This window comes from Spermophilus citellus (genome assembly GCF_964194105.1).
Source record: "Spermophilus citellus genome assembly, contig: SCAFFOLD_130, whole genome shotgun sequence".
In the NCBI taxonomy this organism is placed as follows: domain Eukaryota; kingdom Metazoa; phylum Chordata; class Mammalia; order Rodentia; family Sciuridae; genus Spermophilus; species Spermophilus citellus.
Genome location: NW_027672818.1, coordinates 423,506 through 451,051, shown reverse-complemented (window position 1 = coordinate 451,051; position 27,546 = coordinate 423,506). Strand labels below are relative to the sequence as shown.

The 27,546-nt window shown below is 32.1% G+C and overlaps 1 protein-coding gene across 1 annotated transcript in view; it reads right to left on the bottom strand.

Annotated features, from left to right (window-relative positions):
- The window catches only part of LOC308640559 (intermembrane lipid transfer protein VPS13C-like), a gene marked incomplete at its 5' end in the record, with an annotated part of 103,313 nt that overhangs the window by 8,359 nt on the left and 67,408 nt on the right, over window positions 1–27,546 (bottom strand). Inside the window, 17 exon segments of the mRNA XM_081312422.1 lie at window positions 1,063–1,202; window positions 3,397–3,510; window positions 3,640–3,751; window positions 4,506–4,575; window positions 4,686–4,767; window positions 5,625–5,765; window positions 6,769–6,913; window positions 12,010–12,245; window positions 15,977–16,103; window positions 20,093–20,151; window positions 20,155–20,226; window positions 20,501–20,629; window positions 22,225–22,389; window positions 23,089–23,193; window positions 24,682–25,071; window positions 26,264–26,558; window positions 27,270–27,391. Coding sequence (XP_081168548.1) covers window positions 1,063–1,202; window positions 3,397–3,510; window positions 3,640–3,751; window positions 4,506–4,575; window positions 4,686–4,767; window positions 5,625–5,765; window positions 6,769–6,913; window positions 12,010–12,245; window positions 15,977–16,103; window positions 20,093–20,151; window positions 20,155–20,226; window positions 20,501–20,629; window positions 22,225–22,389; window positions 23,089–23,193; window positions 24,682–25,071; window positions 26,264–26,558; window positions 27,270–27,391 — 2,504 coding nt within the window.

The window sequence follows — 27,546 nt, the reverse complement described above, 5'->3', positions numbered from 1 at the left end:
ATCTTTCCATTCATACCAAGAGAATAAAAAAGTGCACATTTCTTAGATCCAATTCGCTCTAGTACTAGGATTACTCATATTTTGAAATCTTTGACAAATTATATATATTGTGAAAATAAAGTCGGACAACTCCAATACCTGTCAATCATGATCTGTTTTGTAAATTATCTCTTATTTTCCTATGGCTATTATCTTTAAATTTTTTCATCAATGCTCAATATTAAAATGATTTATCACCTCTATCATAATTATCAGTATTCTCCAGTTTCTTCCTTAATTGTTTTCACCAATTTTGCTATGAAGTGGTCTCTCTCTCTCTCACTTTGCAGCAATGGGTGTCAAATGCAGGACCTTGCACAACCTAGGCTAGAGCTCTACCATTGAGTTGTATCTCCATAATTTTTATGTAGTCAAAATATCTTGTATTTTTTTCCTCAGTGCTTTTAAGCTTGAAAGGACTTCTCAAAATTTGATAATAATTAACTTCTCTTAAGTCTCTTCACTTTCAATTTTGTATTTTATCCTTCATTTCCTCTGAAATTTAGTGCACATGTCAGATGAGAATACTCTAAATGGACTTTTTTGTATTCCCAAGTAACTATTTGTTCTAATACCTTAGTTAAATATTGAATTCAAATAATGATTGAATGTACATTTATCTGTCACCCATAAACATTCTCACATTAAATGTAGCAAGGAGTTCTTATTTCCAACTTTGCTAGATGGTTATACTGAAATCTTTCCCAACTGCTACATATTTCTAAATATAACTATTTTAAAATACAGTTCCTTTACAATATTCTATACTAAAATAATTCCATTTTTATTCTACATTCATGCATTATCTAGATATGAGTATCCAAAAAAATTCACCCTTAATTGTAACAAATAAAATAAGCATACCTAAAGCATATAAATAAATGAATCAAACTCTTCGAGTATGAGTAGTAAGAGTCATCTATTTTCTAGTCTAATGTGGTACAAATGGAGAGGATATCCAGGAACATAACCTTGGCACAAATGGTACAAATGCTTTCCAATGAACTTTAACAAAAGTCTTACTTGAATATAAGGTCATCCACATCAGTTAGAGTAGCACCTATGCTTTTCAACAGCAGGTTAATAGAATGAATTGCAATCATTTCCTGTTTTTCTTTGTCTGATTCTTCACCTCCAGAACCCAAAGACAGACTCAAATGCACCTGAAAGAAAAATCATGTTCAATAAATGAAACATAAAAACAAAAAAAATTAAATACTTAGGTACCAGACTGACTGATGCAACCAAATGTATCCTTCAAAATTAATTTGATTCCCAGTCAATCTATTCCTGTGAACATTACACAGAATATACTTTTGATTCTCATTTTTTTGGATAAAATTACAGTCTAACTCAAAAAGAAAGCTCTATTTGAAGTATAAATACCATTTTCATATGGAGAAGAGCTTTCACAAAAATGGCATAATCATCTTAAGAAGAAAAACATGTTGCAAGTAGTCTGCCATTAGAACAATGGATATTATTTATTTTCAATTAAGGTAAATCATTTATGGAAAATTTAAGATAATAACTGATATAACTATGTCACAACAATAACATGACAAATATGGTAATAGTTAGCAAGTTGCCAAATAAGCTTTTAAAAGAGTAATAAGGTTTACAACTTCCATAGATGCTAAGAGCCACAGCCAAGTAATATGATGCATGGCATTTTTGGTTGAAAGGTGACGCCAGCTAGCCATTGAGATGATATGATTATGTTAAGATTTGCATTCATATGGATATTGGACTCCTGCTGTTCACCTGGGCCTGCTAGGGACTCCTGGAAAGTTCCCATCAGTTGGGGAAGTGCAGTAGGAGGGAATTCCGGGGGAGGAACTTCCTCTGGGGTTCTGGGAGAATGCCGCGTGAGTGCATCGGCAATCGTCCCTGGCGCGGGCGCGCACGGGTCATTGGCAGCAGTTTCAAAAATAAAGTTTGTTCCTGATTGAGTGGCTCCTGATTTTGTGCCCAGCCAGACACATAGACACTCCCACTGATTACTTAAATGTGGGATTTTCCCATTTCCATCTGGCTTACATTCTTTGCATTATCAACACTGGCATATAGTGCAAGAACACATATATAAAAGATAATTCAACATGACAAATAAAGTTGATCACTCTCCTTTCTCATTCTGCATTTTTTAGGCATTTTACCTAAATGATGTAGAGCTCGAGTAGAATGGACATAGGGTGAGGCCAGGAAAACCTGGTTGTTTTTTCTTTAATGTGGATTAACCATGTGTAAAGTCAGGGAGTGTTGAGGTCCAGGAAGATAATCTCAGGTGGAGAGAGCTCCTACCTTTCCCTAAGGCAAAATCACCAAGCACTAAGAAAATAACTGAGGCTCATTATTTGACTTCATGGCACAATTCCCAGTGTGCCTAAAAACATGAGTAAGTAAATCACCTTTAATACTCCTCAAGATTATAAATTCCATGAAGTTATTTTGTACCTCCATGGCAATTTTATAACAGGCATTCAGTAAATTTTTGTTGAAGGTATTGTTTAACCCCATAAATAACTGATTTTCATTTACTCGTAAGAAATTGTGTATAATATATCATATAAAACAATATAAATCTTACACTTGATACTGTTGCTATGTCTGATACCATCAAACTAATATATAAATTTAAAATAATTCTATTTTATAAATCCATTCATTTAGCTGAATAGATTAAAAATGAAACTGAAACTGCTATCAACAGTTTTTGAGAATGTAAAGGATCATCGATGTTTTAAAGAGTTACTTAATTGTAAATCTGGCCCATTTCACAAGTTCAGAGCATTATGGTTGATAGCATTTGTATATTTGCTAGCTGTAGTCTTCCCCTGTAAAAGCAAAAACAACAAAAGTGGAAAAGGAAATGGGTTCATAAAGCACAAAATCAGGCAAGTGAAAGATATCCAATTTTCCACTTCCTTAGTTAAAAACAAATTGTGGAAATGAGAAGAACACCCCATGAACAGTATACTACTGACTTCAGCGATTTCACATTCTGGTCAGAGCACTCATAGCTTACTGTTTAGACAGTGCTAGTAGTTACAAAGTGCAACCAAAACATTAAACGTTGGTGAGTACTGCTATGCTTGATTAAGAAGTGCCTTTGTTAGCTTCTTCCTTGAATAAAGAGGTGATTAATTCAAGACTAGAGAACATGATCTGATAGTTTTTCTGTGAGAATTACGACTGACATATGTTACAGAGAATTGTCTTAATTATTATGATTAATCAAACAAAGTTCCTGGCAAATAATGTGATGAAACAAATAAGAAGCTACATTTAAACACAGACCCTTTAAAAGTTCTAAAACAATTTCACTAAATTTTCAAGATAATTATTATAACAAACCTTAACAGGAGATATATGGAAATGTGCAAAGAAACTTAGAATTGACATATCAGTCATTGATGTCTCCATTAATTCTGTGTTTAAAACATCGATATCTTGTTGGATTAATTTTGTCTGAAAGAAATTAAAAAGAAAAATGTAAAATTTTTTATCTACTATAATTTGCTTAGAAACTTTTTATCTACTATAATTTGATTTACATTTTTTAACTTTATATTTTTCCCAAGGAATAAAAATCATTACCCGTTTTCTTTCGGCTTCTGGATCAGTTGTTGGGGTGAACAGTGCAATAATAGCTCCAAGAAATCCTTGATCAACTTTTAAGGCCATTTCTTGAATAAGGACCATAAAATACCTATGGAAAAAAAAAATTAAGATGGAAAAGGGTTTCAATCAATCCTGGTGATTTTCAATGTTAAAACTATGATTTTATCAAAGTCCACAGTAAGATCTTATTTATTTGTCTCTTAAAAATCATGTTAGGGCTGGGGATGTGGCTCAAACGGTAGCGCGCTCGCCTGGCATGCGTGCGGCCCGGGTTCGATCCTCAGCACCACATACCAACAAAGATGTTGTGTCGGCCGAGAACTAAAAAAAAAAAAAAAAAAAAAATCATGTTAATAAGATTGAAGTCTACTTAGATTGATACTTTCAGTACACTAAAAACTTCACTGAGGTAGTACAGAGGTACTGAGTAATACTGAGGTAATATACGGTATTAACATCACTCAGAAGTCCCAAGCACTCAAATGTATCATGTCACAGTAAACATAATTATAATTAGAAGATGCAGCACGAATCACCCAATTTTTAAAGTGTATAGCAAGTGTTTGAAAGAAGACAGCTCACAAATACATACTTCATTTCTTTTTCACTATTTTATATTCTAATTGTAGTTACAAAGAGGAGAAGGTGTTTGAAGGAATTCTACATTTTAAAATATGTACTATTATATAAATACTTATAAAAAATTACTCAACCTAAAGTACATTAATAGGTTCAGTTGGAAAATAATTTTTATACAGAAGTCATTTTCAAAAAGAGTAATATTTAGTTTCAAAACAGATTGTTTTAAATTCCTTTAGATAAACAGCAGAAATCTTTCTTACTTGAATTGTAAGACTTTGCTGTACTCATTAAATTGTGTGATGATACTCACATCAATGAAAGGTTTGGGCTCTAAAAGAAAAAAAAAAGAATAAAGGTGAAATTATCAAAGCTTAATACTAGGTCAAACTAAGGTCTAACTTCTATGAATAAGGTATACCTGTATTTCTTTTGTTTTTTACCTGAGTCCAAAGCAATAGATTTTGGAGGGGCCACAGGATGAAATACAACAGGGAACATTGTACCTGGTAACTGGTTATCAACCTGAAAGAAAAGGAAATCAACTGAGCAAAATTTAAAATTATTTAGACATAAACTTTCAGTTTCACAGGTATTATGAAAAACATTAATTTAATCTTAACTATCAGCACATACATATGGTACCAATAAAATTTTTACTTTAAATCTGTAAAACTTTTTATACACTTCAGAAAGGACAAGCCATTATATAAAATAACAGCTTAAGAATTGTACATCATTAATGCAAATATCTGTATCTGGATCACACAGGATTTCAACGTTCTATAGTTTAAAGAAAATACAAGAACAGACTGAACATGAAGACATAGGATAGGCAGAAATAAAAAAAAGAATAAAAATGTCCTAAATAATACTTAATGGTTAAAAGGAAGTACAGAAGGGAGGCTTTGAGACAGTAAGCAAGCAAGTCCCCAAAAATAACTTCCAATAAAGCCCTGCTCTTTGGTAGGAAGAATGGGTGAACAAAATCTTATTTGGAATCCCTTAAAAAATTTTAAGAAAAATTTAAAAATCACATAATCTCAGTCTAAGAAAATACTCTTGGCAGGTTAAATGGTCAACTCACTCTCACAATGGTTACACAGTCTCTGGACTTGGACTGTGGGTGAGATGCTGAATCCATGGAATATAAAAACAAAAAGAAAAGATACAACTTATGGGTTGTATTATGTATGTATTTATTTATTTATGTGTGGAGGACCTCACACATGCTAAACATGCACTTCACCACTAAGCCACACTCCCAGGCACCCCAAAATTGCCTATTTCAATGTAGATTATAACAATATAAAAAAGAAATTTCATTTCCAAGATTCCCAAAGTGATTAGAACATCCATTTAATTGAGGATGACAATCTTACCTGAAGCCAGTACAACCTGGCCCTTAAACTTCTCTGGTGAGGAGACTGCTTAAATTCAACTTGAATTCCTGATAAAAAGTCTCGTTTAATAGGGCACCGAATAGGGAGACACATTTCCATTGGAACTTTACCAAAATTAACCTAGGGAGAAAAAAAGCACATTTTTTTTCTCGGATGAGTTACCCTATTTTAAATATCTGTTTCTTCATCAGGCAGAAAGAAAAGGTTATTTTTATCTCAACAAAAGAGATAACTATATTAAGGTGATCTATTAAGGTTTCTGAAGTAGAAGCCATCACTTTTCTAGCAAATTACTAGAAAAAGAAGAATTCTATAAGTTTTCAATTATAGAAGTAATACTTAAAATTATTTATATAAAAAATTTAACAGTAAAGGAAAATTCCAGCTAATTCTAAACAACCTTTGTTACACAGCAAATAAGTAATGGCTTATTTATCCTTGACACTAGTGATATAGTTTATTTTTCACTGAAGCACAGCCAATACTAATTGGGGCATTCACAGAGAATGTAACAAACTCAATCTTCAGATATTAAAGACAAAGAGAAGCCAAAGTATATGACTAAACCAGATTGAGCTAAAAACCGTTGTCAAGATTCTGGAGTCTTCTTGGAGTAAAGATGACATTTTATTTCAGCTTTGTAAGGTCTCCTGGAGAGCACACCTTTATTTGTGGATATCTACCCACATCCAACAATCATTCAGTGAAACAATTTAATTGAGCAGGATTCATTATTTTTCATCAATGAAATACATAAAGCAGTCTTTATTTAACAATATACAGGTATCATTTGAAATATAACAGAAAAAAATTTCAATAAGCAATCATGATTTCCCCACAGTATTACTAAAAACAAGTTCCATGAAAATGATTTGTAAATAGAACAAATTGTAAAAACAAAGACTTAAAGCATGCTTAATAGTATGATTAATAACATTTTAATTCAAAATACACTAGCAATCCTACTACTAAATAAGAGTTTATTTACTAATATGTAAATTAATTTCTGCACACAGTGAGCATTAAAGTTTTCTTTATTCCCAACAACAAAATAAACAAAGAAAAACTATAAAACTATGAACTACAAACATATAATGCTTAAAACAAAAATATTTTGGCATACCTCAAAATTACTGTCCAGCTTAATCCAGCCACAGTCTCGTCGTGATACTTGATATTTCTGATATGACTGTTCCAGTAAGATTATCTGCTTTTGACTAAAAGGCTTCCATTTCTGCTTTGGTTTCATCTCCCAAACAACGCCAGAACTAAGATAATTCACACACACAAAAATTAAATTAGAAATACATATATTTAAGTTTGTGGAACTACTATTCAACTCCAGATTAATGTGACTACTAGTTAACCATGGAAATTGTATTCATACAAGAGATTTTTAAAATACCAAACTATAACTGTGTAAAGATACATAAGGAATAGGGTCAGGAGAAAATATTTTTCAATCACACTCTGATATCAATCAATTCAAGTATTGGCAAATTTTTCTTCAAAGGGCAATGATGTTTTTAGGTATTGTGGGCTGACACAAAATCAAGATTATAATGTATGTAGTTAAGTATCAAGAAAAAAAAATTCCATAAATTTTCTGAGGAAATTTAAAATATAAAATAACAATTGAGTATAATTTTTTAAAACAGAGGTCTATTAGATAAAAATATTATTCTATTAATGTTTCTTAATATTAAAATCCACTACAAATATTCATCTGTTAATGCTGATGTGTAATGAATATCTACAATGTCTTTTCACACAGATATTGCAGAATACTGATAATTAATATTTTATTTTTTAATTACTTTAATATATTACCTGAAAGGCATTTATAAAATTCTATCTATTTCTTTCTCTTGATATTTGCTTTTTTAGCCTATTAATACCTTACAGGTCAATCATTTCCAGTGGAAGATTAAAGATTCTCAATTACAAAAAAATTGATTCTGAAATGTAGAATTTTTTTTGAATTTATATTAAAATCAGAAAAAAATGTTGCTGGAACTGAAGGTGCAGGTCATAATTGAATCAGACATGATTCAATTAATTCCTTGTTGGTTAAAAACTTCTTGGGACTGATGATTAAATCCAGGGCACTTCATGAAGTTCACTATTGGACACTATGAGTTTGACAACACATGGCAGATTCAAATATTTTCTATAAAAATCTGCTGACAAATATATAATACAAAACATACACTTGAAGTGCTTCACATTTTGAAAGCTTTGTGCAAGTCCTTTTCTGCTCCACCCATCTTTTCCCCATAATAAGTTTTATCTCAGAAGATTCTACCTAAGTTGTACTGAATTAGTATTTCTTCAACCTGTTTGAAAACATTCTTGCATATAAACATTCTATGTGAACTACTGATAAAGAATAAATCTTTAGTCACTTCAAACTCAGCACTGACTTCTCAAATATACAGCAACTGAGCAGTACTAGGAACATCTGTTGACTCATCGGGAGCCATGGAAAAACACTCAGTATCATTTGCCCTGCTTTTTAATTGACTATTGATGTTGCTCTGAATGTCCTCAATTCTTTATGCAAAGGTTCTCATGGAAAGGCTAATGGCCTTAGATAAGTTTATTTTCTGTGGACACATTTCTTTAACTGCCACAATCAGACATGATTCAATTAACTCCCTATTGGCTAAAAAAAGGTTTCTGTGCTTGATCAACACAAATGAGTCATTCAGAAACTTACTTTGATTATAGCCTCATTTCTGTTGTTTTATTTTTGTGAAGAAATTCTGCTGCTATGAGATATTCTGTCATAAATTTTCTAATTTTTCTGGCCCTGGTTTTCCTGTGATTTGGAAATGCTGTCATGTGTGCTTAGTATGAAAATGTCGATATATTTGGTATTACTTTAGCACAGCTATAATATCATAATTTAAAAAAAGCTTTTGATTAAGAAGATAATCCATATTCCACTATAATGTAGAAGAGTGACATTCAAAGTCCACTATTCTTATTTTTACATGATGGATGCCCATTGAGCATCTTCATATGCAGTAAAAGCAATGTGTACGTCACTCACTCTGATCAGTAGTATACTGTGCAGCATGGCTATGTTCCAGTAAAATTTTATTTATGAGCAAAAAACTCTTCATATAATTTTCATGTATTACAAAATATTTTTCTTTTGGTTAAAAAAAATCTCCTTTACATTGAAGGCTATATAAAAATATGCAGTGAACTAAATTTGGCTTACTGACCATACTTTGCTGACACGTGCATTAGAGAATACCGTTAGCAATATGGCAAAATATGAATTGGTAAATTTTAATTTACATTGTTGATATTAGTCGACAGAATGTAAACAATGTCTTCATTATATAATGTGTTTAGGGCATGAAGTCAGTGAAGGTACTGAGTAAATATAAATTTGTTGTAGTTGTTGATATAAATCCAACAACTACACATAATAAAAACTCTGAGAAAATTAGGAATGGGGGGGGGGATTTCCTCAACTTAATAAATGGCATTATTAAGATCAGGAATAAGGCAAGGACATTCATTCTCACCCTCATTTAACATTGTACCAGAAGTCCTAGATAGTGTAGCTGGACAATAAAATAAAATAAAAGGTCCAAATAATCTGAAGGTACAAATAATCTGAAGGGAAAATAAAGCTACCTTTGTTCACAGATGACATCACTGTAAACACAGAAAATTTCAAAGAACTAACAAAAACATTCCTGTAATTAATAAGAAATTATAACAAGGTTAACAAGAAACAAGATTAATATTATTCAAGTCAAATGCTTTGATATGTTTGCAAAAAAACAACTGGAATATCAAATTAAAAATAATATGATTTACCCTAGCACCAAAGAACTGAAATACTTAGGTACAAACAAAATATGTACATGATCTATATATGAGGAAAACTACAAAGGCTGGTGAACAAAGTTGATGATCTAAGTAAACAGAGAAATAAACATGGATATAACAACTCAAGATTGTTAAGATGTCAGTTCTCACAAATTAATCTACACATTCAGTCCAATCTCAATCAAAAAATTATTTTGTGGATATCAACAAACTGATTCTAAAATTTATATGGAAAGGCAAAGAGACTTAAAAGATAAAATACTAAAGGAGAGAACAAAGTTGGAAGAATGATACCCTACTTTAAGAACTCAAGACATGGTATTGGCCAAAAAAATAGATGAACAGATCAATGGAAGGGAATAGAAAGCCCAGAAATAGACCCAAACAAATACAGTCAACTATTTTTTTTAAAGAAATAAAGGTAACTGTGGAGAGAGAATAGTCTTTCCAACAAATATGTTAACAACTGATCATCTATATGCAACAAAAATGAATCTAAACATAAAGCTTTATCTTTCAAAAAATAAAAACTCAAATTGGAATGAAGAATTAATTGTAAAATGTAAAATTATAAAACTCCTACAGGACAAAAGGTGAAAAATCTAAGTGACCATGGGTATAGCAATAACTTTTTATACACAGCAAAAGCACAAACCATGAAAGAGAAAAATGATAAATGGACTCCATAAAATTTTAAATTTTTGCTCTTTGAAAGATACTGTTAAGGGCTGGGGATGTGGCTCAAGCGGTACTGCACTCGCCTGGCATGCGTGCGGCCTGGGTTCGATCCTCAGCACCACATACCAACAAAGATGTGTGTTCACCGAGAACTAAACTAAAATATAAATATTAAAAAAAATTAAAAAAAAAGAAAGATACTGTTAAGAAAATGACAAGAAGCCATAGACTAGGAGAAAATATTTGAAAAATAGATATCTGACCAAAGTCTGGCATAACAAATAACCAAAGAATTCTTAAAAATCAACAAAAAGATAAGAAACAACTAAAAATGGGCAGAAAAGATCCAGAGAGCTGAGGAAAAATATATTCAGTTGTCGAATAAGCCTATGAAAGGACGGTCAACATCAGGGAACTGCAATTTAAAACAAAAAGGAGATTCCATACGTATGATTCGAATAGCTAAAGTCAGTAGTTTTCAGAAGTTCAGGAAGGAGAAAGCCAGAGACTGACAGGCTGAAAATAGGAGAGGTTAAGGCACTATATGACACTATAATGGAGAATATGTTTCCATACATTTGTCACAAACAATTCAAAGAGCAAACCCTAATGGAGACTATGGACTTTAGATAATAAAAACATATCAATATTAGCTGTAACAAATGTGCCACACTCTTGCAAGACCTTAATAATAGAGAAAACTTGGGAGTGTGCAATGCAGAGGAACTCCATATTTACACACTATTTTTCTCTAGTTCTAAAACTGCAAACAAATAAAACCGATTTTAAAAATTATGCAACTTAGTATTCCTTTGAAGCTTAGATGTTACTGAATTTGTATGATGATTTTAAAAATCAATCAAGTTATTAAGATGAATTTTACAAATGTCCTTTAAAAGGTCAACCTAACAAAATATCATAGTGTCTATAATACTAAAGTATAAAGAAGTTATATCAAAGAAATAAAGAGAAGGTAAAATTGGATATATAAGACTAAAAAATTATTTTCATATTTAGTTTAAAAATTCTCTGTAATATTGAAATGTAAGGCCTTAATGGCATATGTGATACCATGTATAGTACCCATAGGTGTTTTGCAAAGTATGTTACATGCATTATCTGTGTTCTTATCTAATTTTACTTTCCTACTTAGGGTTAGGGTTAGGAAAGTAGAATTCTCAACCTATGCTGGTTATATTTGGTATCATAACTATCATAACTATTTCATTTAATATCCCCAGGAAAGAATGAGTCTTTTATCAAACTCAGAGTGATTAAATAATAATAATAATAATAATAATAATAATAATAATAATAATAATAAAATGTTTTTCTTAAGTAGGTATAAACAGAACCAGAAAAATTAACTGTTCCATAAGTATTAAAAGTTCTCAAATGAAAGATTACTCATATCAAATCCAATTTCCTTTATGAACCTTTTTTCTAATTTATTTCAGTTGCCATTTTCTAGAACCTCTAACTGACAAAATGAGTAAGTTAGTTCCACCTCTTTACATTGCAAATATATATAATTCTTTGTAGCATTTCTCAGTGTTTTTATAGTTCATTTAAGAAAAACCACTCAATAAGGAAAGAAGAAACTACTTTCTTCCCCATCAAATGACAATGAGTATTGTGACAGTAAAAACAATATCTTACTCATCTTTCTATCTTTGGGGATTTTCAGCCAGCTGTTTAATTATTCGGTAAGTTTTACTGCATGAATGTACAGCATAACAAATTCAGAAAGAGTATGTTTACGCTTATCAAATTGAATATTATGAACTCAGTGCCTTTTAAAGATTTCTGATGTTTTATCTTTCTTCTTGTATACCTGGTTATTCCAATGTATGAAACTTCCTGCTTATTTTCATTGTTCACCAATGAGAGCCCAAGACTGTGGAGAGACAAGGTAATTTCATGATCAGCCTGTTCCATTTCTTCTGCCTGCAGTGCTTTGGAAACCAAGGCAACATCATCAGTGAAAAGCAAAACTCTCTGGCGTCCATCTAGGAATGATACCCAGTGTATCTGGATGTTTGCATCATATGGAAACTGTCCACATTCATCCTGAGAAAAGAAAGACTTTTCATTAAGGCCACACATATTTTTTTTATTGGTTGTTCAAAACATTACAAAGCTCTTGACATATCATATTTCATACATTAGATTCAAGTGGGTTATGAATTTTTTTTTTACTATTTAAGGTCAAACGACAGTAACTGAGAAAAATTAGAAAACTGTTGTCAAACCCATAGTGTCCAATAGTGAACATCATGAAGTCCCCTGGACTTAATAATCATCAGTTCTATGAAGTTTTTAACCAACAAGGAATTAATTGAAACATGTCTGAATCAATTATGACCTGCACCTTCAGTTCCAGCAACATTTTTTTCTGATTTTAATATAAATTCAAAAGAAATTTCTACATTTAGAAAACTTTAAAAAGCATGCCCATAAAATGGAAAACACTTTACCAACAAATTTATAAATAAAACTATAATCTATGTTAAAATGTACCATTTTTTTAAACAATGACAAAGATTAAGAGTACTTAGCATTTTATATCTTAGATTGTGTTGTCCAGTTAATGCTCAAAGGGCACTGAGCAGAAGCAAGAGAATCCTTTGCTGGCACCAATGCCACAAGATAATTACTTGTCTTCAAGTTGAAGAACAGTCTAGTTCAGATGTTTATTAGAAAAGCAACCTGATGCAAAACTAGCTTGATCTATTTTTATGTTTTAATAATTTATAACATAAGCAATAATTTATGTAAATCACACTGCTAAATAGTCTAACTATGGTAATCAGTTTGAACTAAGTTTAAGAATAAACTTCGTGGCTAAAGGTTTTATATAGCACCTAAAACTATGAAGTTTGATTGGTTAGTATTTAAGGAGACTAAATTTATATATTATTAATAAAATCCTTTTCAAAATTTTTATGCTAAACATAAACTTAACAGTTCCTTTCAACAGGCAATAAAAGTTCCTATTATGTGCCTTTTCACCTTGTGTTTTGTTGGGAAAAAATAAAGATTTTACAAAAAGCACATTTTGTTATTGTTTAAATTTTATTATTACTTTAAAAATATGTTGTATGGCAAAATTAACCTGTCCAATTTTTTAATGTAATATTCAAATTTTCAAAGATGCCTATTAATAAGATGAACTCTTTGCAAACTATGAAATTTGATATGTATTTTAGTTTCAATCTCAAATTATCATTCCAATGTTCTGTTTTCCATCTACATTATCTGTTAAAAATTAAATGAAAAAAAAAATAAATAAGGTATCTTAAACTCCAAAAATGTGTTTAATTAACTTCTAGCATTTTAATGCAATGTTATTCACGGGATGAATACCTGTGGTGACCCCTCATTTTCTGTCATATTATGACAATCCAATAGTTGTGCTTTGGATTATAGTTCATCAAAACTAAAATGCAACAATTTGCCATATTTTTTACTTCTGTTTGCCTAATAAATCTTCACTATCTTTTCATGCTTAAAATTTTCTTGTTGGTTAGGTTAAGACAGATTTCTTGTAATTAGCACATAGTTAGATACAATATTCTTTATAAAGAAACACCATCTTACTGTGTTGCCCACACTGGCCTTGAACTCCTGGCAAGTGATCCCCTTGCATCAGCCTCCCATGTAGCTAGGCCACAGGCACAGGCCACCACAACTGGTTTCAGTGTTACATACTGTTTTTTGGTTTTTTTTTCCTTTTTTTTAACTTAATCTGAGTATCTTTGTGACAAGAAGAATTTAAAGCATTTTCATTTACTGAAATAACTGCTGGGAAGCATGGTCTAGAAGGAAAAGTCTAGGACTATGAAGCCAGACAGAGCTGATTTTGAATCCCAACTAGCAGTCCTAAGTTATTACTATAAAAATTAATGATAATACATGAAAAGTATCAAGATATGATAGGCACTCAATAAAATGTTATTTTTCACTTACTACACACTTTCTTACATTTCTTTCTTAGAGCAAAGTTTTTCTTTAGTTTTCTTCATTGTTTTAAAATCCCTTAACTCAATGATTTTTTAAAAAAGACAATCTTTACTCCATAATTTCTCTAATTAAAATTTAGGATTAAGTGATATACATATTCTATGCACACAATATATTGTTTCCCACTCTGTTTACATTTTAATTTGTTGTCATTTTTAAAAAAAATTCCCCCTTGCTTTCCTCTTACTTCTGTTGTCATATCTTTATAACTTAGTTGAGGAGGTATGGCATATATTTTGAAATTTTTCTTCTGTTAAACAAATTTTCTAAGGTCTAACTTACCTTCTCAATATGTATGATAATGATTCATTTTTCTTGTAAAGTTTTTTTTCCATAAATCCTATTGATTTTTTTCTGTTTATTCATACTCAGTTGAGGAAATATCTATTTATTTACTTTTTTTTGGAAAGATATGTTTATACCTTATCTAAGTTTGTCAACAATAAATGGACTTTCTTTGGACTCCCTTTTCAGGACCACTTATACCTGGGCAGAACTCCCTTCTCACATCAACTTAGTGGACAAAGAAATGGTCCATTTCCTTGTTTCTAGATCACTTTTCAATACCTAGTAATCTATCTACTGAGTAGTACCATCTGCTTTTTCAACTGCCTGCTTCACTAACAAAAAATAGAAACATTAGAAACTGAAATCTGTTTAGAAACTGACACTGTCCCTGGGCTTCTTCCTAGACCTGCCTCTGTACACAGACCTTCATAGCCCTCTCCATAATGCTTCTGCCACCTTCTCTCTGAGTGTGCATGTTAGTTCCTAAGAGTTGTGGTTGTTAAGCAGTATTAAATTTCAGGAGAGACAAAACAATCCCAGATAAGCATAGGGACTCCTGGTAGAGTTCCTGAGCATGAGTCAGGAAGAAAAAAGGATGGGGCAACTAAAGTCTTGTTCTTCCGCTATAAACCTGAGAATTTGTTATGAAAGTAAAGCACAAGCAAACCAACAGAGTGCCACCAAACTGTCTCAGTGAAAATCACTCCAAGAATCTCATAACATAGGAACTAGCAACCTTATTTTTCAAAGATTGAGTCTTTATCTTTTATAGGCATCTCAGAGAGAATATAGGAAAAGATAATCCAGTCACTGTTGCCCAATTACAACTTCAAAGTAAACATCAAGAAAGCCTAAGAACTAGCATTATTGGACAATGGAATATGACACTATATGAACCTTTCGTCATGGAATATATCTCTACAGAAACTGGATAACGTATCACGAATGTAAGAGCAATTCCAACATCAAATAGGAGGCTGATAGATAAATTCTTAGGTTCTTTCCAGAGTCTTATATCAGAAACATATTTGATTAATTTAGCTATCTCAATATTACTTCAACAAATATTTCTTATGAGATAATTTATATGCTATCAAACTCCACTGATTTTAAAAAAAATAGAGCCTTATTTAGAAAAACATGCTGAAAAACCTCAGTTAACAGTGGTACAGATATGTTTAAAATAAAGTTGTTTTTCACCAATCTTAAGATTCTTTCCTTTTAAAAAAGCTAAGAAGGTGCTTTACTTAACTTGGACAGGAAGGAACAGAACTACTTTTTAAATTGTAAATTTAAATTATTTTGACTCATCTACAATAAAATATTCAGTATGAACTGTTTGCAATCTAAAGTTACAAAGTAACTTATTCTAAAAATATTTCCAATTCACTTTTAGTTCAGTAAGGATCAAGACAACCTGGTAAACTAGCTTGTTTACTTCCCAATCATCAGGAAAACCATATAGCACCTGATGCCATCAAATGATATACCTTTAACAGATCATGTTCCCCAAGATTTGCTGCATATCTCCATGTAAGTTTTCTTGTGCCAATAGGATCTGCCCAGGCAAAAAGTCGAGCTTGTTTTGGCAGCAATTCTACTTCCTCCTGTGATCCACTAAAATACAATCAACAGAGGGAAAATTAGAATATTTTGGCCTTTAGAATCCCAGATCTGTAGTTTATTGAGAAGGGGATTTGCATACAAGTACTATGAAAGTGCTTCAGTTAATAAACAACAACTCTACCTAAAAATAAATGCCTGAAAATGTCCAATAGACTAATACTTTTGAAGTTTGGGGAAATGGAATACTGTAGTATAATTTTCTTTCTAAAGGTTCATTGAACTATGAATTCATCCAAGAAGAAACATACCAATGAAATCCACTAAGGTAAATAAATTGGTACATAAGTGTTCACCTACAGAAATGGCTGTGATAGTAAATATCTTTAGTAGAAGAACTTCACTCAGTGCTGAAGTTTAAACTTTTGTTAATCAAATGCATACTTAAGATGTATTATGGGTCTCAGCATTAAAAAAAAAGAAAGGTCCATGTGAAACAGTAGCATTTCCCAGGGACTTGCTGGAAACGTAGCCTTGCAGCCAACCCATAAGTTTAGAAACTATTGGTCCATATAATACAAAAACATTTAGAGAGAAGTGAAATAAAAAGTAATCCAACCAGATTTTGATCCTTTCTGTACCTGTAAATCTGTTCCTGGATTCATATTATGAGAAATAAGAACAGGGAAATCTTTAAGGAATTTACATATTACATATACATACATATGTGTGTGTGTGTGTGTGTGTATATATATATATATGCATGAATGCATTTATAAAAGCATTATTATGTAATTTAAAGGCTTAAATTTATTTGTTATAGCATTAAAGAAAGATATCAAAATGACAACATAAAAGTAATAATAAAATTCCAGATATAATAATAAATTCAATCTCTCTCTCTACTCACCGACCTCCATTTAACCTTTTATTATCCCTAACCAAAAAACTAGATTTCATTTATAGGACAAGACTAACTGAGCATTACCAGATTGCAAATGGAAGGTAATACTTTAAAGAGTTTGTAAATATACTTTATATACAACCAGAGATATGAAAAATTTGTGCTCTATATGTGTAACATGAATTGTAATGCATTCCTCTGTCATATATAAATAAAAAAGTTAATTAAAAAAAGAGTTGCACAGTTCTTTATCAGCAATTCTGAAATTCAAAGGCTCTAAAAGCCCAAAAACTTTTCTGTAAGTTTGTTGTCAAGAAAAGTTGGCAGCAGAAAGAGAAATTAGGAAAACTACCCCATTCACAATAGCTTAAAAAATAAATAAATAAAATGCTTGAAGCCAGGTGTCTGTAATCCCAGCAGCTTGGGCAGCTGAAACAAGAGTTCAAAGCCAGCCTCAGCAAAAGCAAAGCACTAAGCAACTCAGTGAGATGCTGTCTCTAAATAAAATACAAAATAGGACTGGGGATGTGGATCAGTGATCAAGAGCCCCTGAGTTCAATCCTCAATACATCTAAATAAATAAATAAATAAATACATAGTTAAATAATTAAATAAATAAATAAAGTACTTGGGAATCAATCTAACAAAAGAGGTAAAAGATTTCTACAATGAAAATTACAGAACACTAAAGAAAGAAATTGATGAATACCTTAGAAGATGAAAAGACCCCCCCAAGCTCCTGGATAGGCAGAATTAATATTGTAAAAATGGTCATACTACCAAAAGCATTCTACAGATTTAATGCAATTCCAATTAAAATCCCAACAACATTCTTCATAGTCTATAGAAAAGGCAATCATGAGGGGCTGGGGTTATGGCTCAGTGGTAGAGTGCTTGCCTAGGATGGTTGAGGCCCTGGGTTTGATCCTCAGTATCACATTAAAATAAATAAATAAATAAATAAATAAACAAACAAACAAACAACAAAAAATAAAGATTAAATTCTTAAAAAAAGAAAAAAATCAATCATGAAATTCATTCAGAAAAATTAAAAACTTCAAATAGCCAAAGCAATCCTTAGCAAAAAGAGTGAAGGAGGAGGCATCACAATACCAGATCTTAAACTATACTACAGATCCATAGTAACAAAAACAGCATGATATTAGCACCAAAACAGACACGTAGACCAAAGGTACAGAATAGAAGACACAGAGACAAACCCACATAAATATAGTTATCTCATACTAGACAAAAGAACCAAAAACACTCAATGGAGAAAAAAAAAAACCTGTTCATTAAATGGTACTGGGAAAACTGGAAATCCACATGTAACAAAATGAAATTAAACCCTTATCTCTCACTCCACACAAAACTCAAAATGGATCAAAGACACAAGCACTAGACCAGAGACTCTGCACCTAATAGAAGAAAAAGTAGGCCCAAATCTTCACCATGTCAGCCTGGGATCTGACTTCCATAATAAGACTCCTAAGGTGTAAGAAGTGATTGAATCAATAAATGGGATGGATTCAAACTAAAAAGGTTCTTCATAGCAAAGGAAACAATAACGTGAAGAGAGAGGCTACAGAATGGGAGAAAATCTTTACCACACGCACCTGAGATAGAGTATTTATCTTAAGGATATATAAAGAACTCAAAAAACTTAACACACACAAAAAAACACAAATAATCTAATCAATAAATAGGCTAAGGAACTGAACAGAAACTTCACAGAAGAAAATACAATCAATCAACAAATATATGAACAAATGTTCAATATCTCTATCAATTAGAGAAATGCAAATCAAAACTACTCTAAGATTTCATTCTCACTCCTGACAGAATGGCAATCATCAAGAACACAGGCAACGATAAATGTTGGCAAGGATGTAGTGAAAAAGGTACACTCATACATTGCTGATGGGACTGCAAATTGCTGCAATCACTATGGAAAGCAGTATGCAGATTCCTCAGAAAACTTGGAATGGAACCACCATTTGACCCAGCGATCCCACTCCTTGGTTTATACCCAAAAGACTTAAAATCAACATATTACAGTGTTGCAGCCATATCAATGTTTATAAGCAGCTCAATTCACAATAGCTAAATTATAGAACCAATTTAGGTGTGTTTTAATAGATGAATGAATAAAAACAATTTTGGGGGCTGGGGATGTGGCTCAAGCGGTAGCGTGCTCGCCTGGCATGCGAGCGGCCCGGGTTCGATCCTCGGCACCACATACCAACAAAGATGTTGTGTCCGCCGAGAACTAAAAAATAAATATTAAAAATTCTCTCTCTCTCTCTCTCTCTCCTCTCTCACTCTCTCTTTAAAAAAAAAAAAAAAACAATTTTGGTATATATATCGTATGTATAACACATATACATATATATATATATATATAATATGATATGTGTGTATATGTGTATGTATATACTATATATATAATATGAGATATTAATCTTAAAGAAGAATGAAATTATGGCATTTGCTGATAAATGGATGGAGCTGGAGAAGATCATGCTAAGTGAAATAAGCTAATCCTAAAAAAAAAACAAAAGTGGAATGTTTTCTCTGATATGAGGATGCTAATTTGCAATAGGGGGGTCGTTGTGAGAAGAATAAAGTTACTTTAGGTAGACAGGAGTAAATGGAGGGGAGGGTGTATGGGGTAGGAAGAATAGAATGAATCAGACATGATTACCCTATATACATATATGACTATACAACCAGTGTGATGCTACAACATGTACAACCAGAAGAATGAGAAATCATACTCCATTATATATGATGTATCAGAGTGCATTCTACTGTCATGTATAGCTAATTAAAACAAATTTTAAAAATTAAAAAAAAAAGTTGGCAGTAGAACCTAATTTGAATTGATGTGAAACTATTAATAGTTTTAATTTATCCCACCTGGTGTGAATATTCCCAAGTTTTCATGCATAAATATTAATGTGTTTCATTATAGAATACTGTCTGTCTCAAGACACGACCAGGGTATTAATAAGAAGCAACACATGTTCCATATGACCTTTCTAAAATCTGAGACCATCTGGTATGTGAAAGCTAAATGTATCTCAGAAGGTACTGTGGCCCATTAAAAGCCAGAGTTTCCATCAACCCCCTTTCATACCTTTGTTTATATGTGAGGATGTCCCATGGTGTTTGGTTTATTATCAGGGCGGGTGCAGATCACTCATGGTAATCAGAAAAGGTTATGACAGTTGAATGTTCAGCAGTGTTAACATCCACCAATATACCTCCATTCTGTTGTAGAGGAAAAAAGTACATATGTCATGTATTGGTTTAACCTCACTTACATATGTAATTTCAATCAGTTATGTAAATACAAAGGCTTTTTCTTAAGTTCTCACTGAAAAGCAAACTGGCTCTGATTTCTTACAAACATACATAAGGCATTATATATTGATATAGCAGCATCTTCAAATAATTAACACTAAATTTTTATAGCATGGTTCAGTGAAATGTGTGAAGCAAAAATTTTTAAAAAGACATTTTATTTTAAAATATAAAAACTTACAAGATCTTCTAAACTCAACAAAGTGCCATTATCCTGTTGGTTATAAAAGAATGGTTTGGAGGATCCTTCACAGCCCACCACTCTCACACAAAGTTTGCCTGACAAATTTTCGGGCCAAAATGGAAGGCACTGAAAACACAAAAATTAATATCAGTCTTAAAATAATGCTGTGATATAAATAAGATATTGGCTAATTAAGGTTTTACCTCTGAATCTGATCTTGACTAAATGAACACCAAGTTCCTTAAAACATTTCCTCTATATCTCATATTAAGACCATTGACAACATAATGACTATTATGTTCTATTTATGACTATTAACATTTATATATAATGTCATATATGTCTATATATAATGTCATATTAACTCTATCATATTTATATGTTAAAATATGACAGCCAGCTATCCATCCATATATACAATATGAGAAACCAAAAAGCACGTTCAGTAAGCATATCTCAAATATCTTGAATAATTAAAAATTATAATATTCATAACATTTACTTTTGTGCATATCCCATTTTACTTTATTAATGCATGAAGAATTCTTTCATATACTATTTTATCTGAGATAAACCAGAAAGAGAATAGAAGACAGAGATCATCATTAACTTACTGAAAGTCCTGATATCACCTTCCTAGCTATTTGAACTTAATCAAAAAGTCATATAGTTCTTTGAGCCAGTTTCCCTATCTATAACACTGGGGTTTTCATTCCTAACATTATAGAAAATGTCCTTCTGTTATAGAATACTGGGTAAATTTTGCTTCTGAATAAAAAATACTACTGTTGTCAAATCTACATCAAAGACAAAAAAATAAAATAAATAGTTATTGCTAATACACAGAGATCATTTGAAGTGTCTTGAAGAGACCATGCATCTTAGAGCTCTAAATACATTTTTTTTACTGAAATAAGAATCCTTCCTTTTGAGTCTTTTGCTAAATACTTTTAAAAATAATTTCAGAATATTTTTTGAGCAGTACTAAAAATGAACTTCAGCTATCCTGAAGGTCAGTTGGTTTGACTGAAAACTGGGTCAAAGTCAAGGACTACTGCTCATCTTTGCAGTAGTACCCTCTTCCCTCACTTTATCCCTCATTCTTTTCACCTCATTAAATATTACTGAGCCTGCAAAGTTCAGTTCAAATCCCAACTGTTCCACAAAGCTCAACCTTTTGATATAGACCACGAATGCCCATCAATTCAATTATCAATGACCTTGTTGATCCTGGAAAAGTGTTAACCTGATTTCTTTTCTGTAAAGTGAGAGAGCTGAATTGCAAGAAAATTCCATCTTCCCTCCTCAGAAATTCTATAACCACTTATAACTTTGTTTATACTATATTTCTCTCCATTTGTTAATTGATATACAGCTTAATCCTTGCCTATAAGATTATAGTTTGAGTACAGAGACATCATCTTGACAACTGAGACTATATTGAGTATATTATCTCTGTGTACTTTTCACAATACATAGCAATGGTTTATATAAGGACTAGAGAAGGACAATTAATCATTTAGATTGAGATATGGGCAAATATCAACAATTATCCTCTTTTTTAAAAAACACATACATATAATATAAAATCTTTTAAAGCTGGCCATCATATTTTAACACATAAATATGACAGAGCGAATATGACAAAGAGATACACAAAATCCTTATTTACATGTCAATACTGATTTCTATACTGTAGGAATATGTAAAGGAAGACTTACCTCTGAAGAAGCAATATAGTTCCATTTATTAGTTGGTATTGAGCCATCAGATGCAATTTCACCAACTTCTAGTTCTAATGATGACTTGTTTGTAATGGTACAAAAGGGAGTCAGAGTAACTATTCGTGAAACATGAAAACTGCTCATTTTGATGCTAACACCAACCTGTGAGAAGGAAACAAGTTTATTTCCCAATATTTTATGCAATCTCTAAAACCTACACATATTCCTTCATTCACACACTGATTCTTAAAATATTTTAAAATAAGAATTCTTACATTAAGTAATGAACATAAGCTATGAACATAAGATACTGAGTATCTTCTCACTAAAAAGAAAATTTTTTGTTCCCTAATATGACTCTATCAGAAACCAATTCAAGAACTTCAATCAGGAATTTAATGACACCTTGCAAGGACAGATTTAAAGTGTCCTCTGTTATTTATTAGACTCTTTAAATATTCCAAACACAGACTGATTTATAATTAGTGGAGAGGCTCAAGTTTTGTGGCTTTATTATCTGTCATAAAATAAATAAAATAAAAATTTTGAAGTAGTCATAAAACAGTTCAGTTGGTATCCAATTATTCAAATTTATGCTTGGCAGGGACTGTACAGAATGAAGCTTCTACCATGCCATCAATATTTACCAAACTACTCACTTGGGTAGATTCAACCCACTGTATTAATCTGTGACAAATTCCACTTCTGCTTTATTAACAGTGATCGAAGAAACTGGTAAGAGAGACCTCTCCACATAATACTTTCAATTCTGATATCTGTACTCTTTAGGAACTAAGCTGTTTAACTGAATTGTGGGAATGGTGAATGGAGTCCAGGGTAAATAGGCAAGTCGACTCTTACCAGGTATTCCATATTGTTGGCAGGACACTTCACACACCCATAACTTCCCACTGTATCCAATGAGAAACTATTGGACCAAGAACTAGTTGAAATTTTTAACTGAACCTGTAACACAGAATAAAATCATCATATAAAAAACCTGAAAAATGATATTCATTTGATTTGATGGAAAGAACTACAAGAAATTTCTTCAGTATCATAGGACACAAAAATACAATGATAGCCATACTGCAAATGAATAACAGAACCACAGAAAACACTATGGGATGACAACCACAGCACAGCTCTGATTTTCCCATTTACCTAAGCAATGAGTATAGTGAACTGAAGAGACTTTGTTTTTTTTTTTCTGAAGTTGTAATGCAAAATGCTATGTTCCAGTGTTAGATTTATTATATAGAGTTAACAGATTCTTAACAGTTTGAGAACTCTGAGAATTCATCTTTAATACTATTCAGCAGGCACTAAATGAAAGGTATTGTGAAAGTAAGAATGGGAGAAAGGAGGACCCAGTTCCTGTCTTCAATGAGCAACTGGACCAAACAGAGAACAAGAAATACACACTAGTAATTATGATGTAAGACTCAATGTGACAAGAGCCATACAAAAGGTACAAAATGCTATCAAGGAGAAGATAATGACGCTAGGATTTAGAAAATGTCTTACAGAAGAAGACATACCTGTGCACCAGATTTAGTCTCACCCATATCTACCCAACTAGATTATTAAAAAAAAAAACTGAGGATAACCAGAGGCCAGACACATAAACAGATAAGCACCACTCCAAAACAGTGGATCTCAAAGTGGTCCTCAGACCAGCAGCATCAGCATCACCAAAGTATTTATTAAGGATGTGGTCTCTCAGGCCCTACTCAGAAAGACTGAATCAAACTCACTTTTGGGGACATAATTCAGTAAATAGCTTTAAAAGCCCATTCTAATGTACACTGAAATTTGAGAACTATTCTGAGAGAACATGAGTGGTATGTCCAGATTTATTTAAAATAGTCAGAAAATCTTCACACATATCAGGCCTAAGCAGAATGCCAAAGGTCAAACTATAGATAACCAGGAAAGATGAGGGAAACAGGAAAAGGGTAGGGGAAGAGGCTGTCTAGGCAGAAGGTGAGGCATATGCAAAAGCCTAGAAGTGAGCACATGGGAAAGTAAAGAAGGCAGATGTGCATCTGAAGAGGAAAGAAGGGACCAGGACATAAAATATCAGGCTCAAGCTTTAGGCTTCTCTTCCCTGGCTTAATGCTTTGCCCACCGAAGACTCAGCTAATATAAGTAAATTCAGTCACCGTATCTTTAGAAATGCCTTATCACCAGGAAAGTATATGAAATAAAACTATTTTATCTGTCATGAATTTAAGAACAGAAGTAATGCTACAGATAGGAGAGAAAGAGCAACTGAGTCTTAGCAAACTGATGTTGTTCCTGCCATCCCACTTGATTTTGCACTCCTTAAAGTCCCACTGGACTTAATTCATACCAATGGTACTTAAATAAACAGGGAAGCATAGTGTCAGGTTCCCAAGTTTCTAGAGAAGAGATTCTCCTATTTAAATTGCTTTATGAACAGAAACATACCTTGTTTTTACTAAAAATGTTCTTCTTCTTAAAAGAGAATAAAATAATGTCCCTAAAATCAGCTGGATGTTTCACGTGAATATCTTCTGAACGATACTGAAGAACACGAGAAGTCTTGTTGATCAACCAATAGGGACTAAACACAGAGAGCACCAATCGGCTGCCAATTCGCCTGACATGTATGGACAGATCAACTGTCATCACATCTGTGGAGTCGTAAGAAAAGCACACAACAAAGAATTCGGGAAGTGTATCACATATGCGGAAATGTCCATTCCAGTTTTTGCCCAGGTATTTCACCAGGACTAATTCCATGATCTCTCCACTGATTTGTGAATGTAAAACATCAGCAGTACTGCCTTCTGTTAGTTCATGAGTTTCTGCTGTTCCCTAAAAATAAACACACAAAAAAATTTGCTCAGCAATTTTTGAAACTTTTGAAATAGCAAAATCCATGTTTTACACAAATGCTAAATTAACTACCAACTCTTCAAACAAGAACATTGTTCAAATATTATGACAACCCAGTAATCATTAAGGACAAAAAAGAAAACACTATGCCATAGCCACAAGCAGCACTGTCTTTTGGCCATTAATAGGCAAACAATCATAAGTTTTGATAAAATATTCATATCTATGTCAAGAATCCTGGGCTAGATTCAGAAATCCTGGCTATTGTCCACCAGAGCTACATCATTAAATAAGCCACTTAAGTGCCTGGGCTTCAGTTTCATCCTCTATTTAAATACCACACCTGATGGTTCCATAAGGATGGAATATGGAAAGTGATATTGAACTACTCTGACAAATTATCTATGGTGTAATTTTTTCAAAATAAATGATAGCAAAATATAAATCAGGGTTTCTTACTAAAACTGTCTTTTGTATAAATACTATTTAGTTCATTTAATTATTTTTTTGTCTGCACAACTCAGGAATAGCTCATTGTTAGATTAAAAAAAGATTGAGGTTCCATACACTATGACTTTAAAATATCATAGCATGTACAAATTCGAAAGTATTTATCATACCCCACTACTAGGGAAAAATATTTCTTATTATTTAAGGCAGTAATTATTTTTGTTTTCATTAGAACTGTAGAACAAATAATCATAATATTAACTCTTTTAAATAAAAACTTTAAGATGAAGTATTTTCTCATTGACTTTTTCACCCCTTTAGATAATAAAATTTTACTTAATGAATGAAAAGATGACTATGGTTCTGACAGATGTAGTAAGGACAAGTATTAGGGATTGAGGAACTAAAGTGCCTAGGTTTAAATCCTGGCTCAAATACTAAGTGGATATGGGTTGGTGGGCCAATCATTTAACCTCTCCGTAACTCAGTTTCCTCATCAGTATCTACTACAAAAAGTTACTGTAAAGACTGAACATGCCAATACATGTAAAGTACACAATACAACTCCTGACATATGAATGCTATGCTGCTTTTTGCTATCATTAATATTATTAAAGCATTATCAACTATGCTATATAAAACACGGACTTCAACTAAAAATGCTATAAAACAAAACTAGAGTTCATTTTATACAATAATAAAAGCTAAACAAGAAATATACCTCAAGTAAATATCTTAAAGAATAGGGGAGAAGATTCCGCAGAGTGAGAGGAGGGTAAAGATGAATAATGTAAGCTGGATCCCAATCTTCCCCATGTGTGCTGATATAGCTTAATTCATCAGGCACAGCAACTGTATTCACTATGAGAGGCAGGAAGTTGACTTCCACTGATGGACACTGCAACCTGCATCTTACTTCCCTGCTTCTGTGAAGTTCTTCTTTCCAGGAAATATAAGTGGTAGATTCTTTGTACTGATGCTCTAAGATTCCAGCTGGTTGAATAAACAATTGACATCTGCAGAAAAAGAAACCAGGGAAGAAAAAGTTTTGATTGAGATATAAGAAAAATAATCTCATTAAATCTTCTTGATTACTCTACAAAATAGGTACTATTATTCTTCTCTTTACAGGTTAGGAAGGAAGTCTTAGCTAAGAAAGGTTGGGAAACTTGCCCACAGTCACACGTCTAACTCACAGAGGCACTTTCTGGGAAAAAGCACTCTGTAAACAAGGGCAATGTAAAATTTTTTTTTCATTTCAAATACAAAGGCAGTCAGATAAATATAGATCTCAGATAATTCTAAAACATCAAATATATATAAAAAGAAGGCATTTCATCTTGCAAGTTCATTAATAATATAAACTGTCTTAAACCTAAAACTGCTTTTATAGCTCTTACATTATAAAAATATAAGGTTATTTTTTCCAGAAAAAAGATGCCTAGCCAGGCACAATGGTGTATGCTTGTAATCCCAGAGACTCTGGAGGGTAAGGAGGATTATCACAAGGTCAAGGCCAGACTCAGCAATTTAGTGAGACTCTGCCCCACAATAAAAAAAGAAATAAAAAGGACTGGGGATGTATTTAAGCAGTAAAGCACCTCTGGGTTTAATAACCCATACCAAAAACCAAAAACCAAAACAAAACAAAAAAAAAAACAAAACATAAACTTCAAAATATATATTATAAAGTTTTTAAAGCTTTATATATTCAATGAAATATCTACCTATATGAATTTAAAGGAACATGGAACTCCTCTTCAGGTCTTGCTATTCCAATGCGCTCCAACAGCTTAATATTCTTGACAAATTTATAGATGATAAATGCAACAGAGAAATGGTTTTTAATCTGTTAGACAAAAGGACATACAATAGTTTAAAAAGGATAAACAAATTAAAAAGCTGCACATAATTACTTTTAGGTCTAGAAGTTTTCAAACCCAATATTGGAATTTTCATTTGTAATTGAAAATTTTAGGATAGATAAGTACAATTTATGTATAT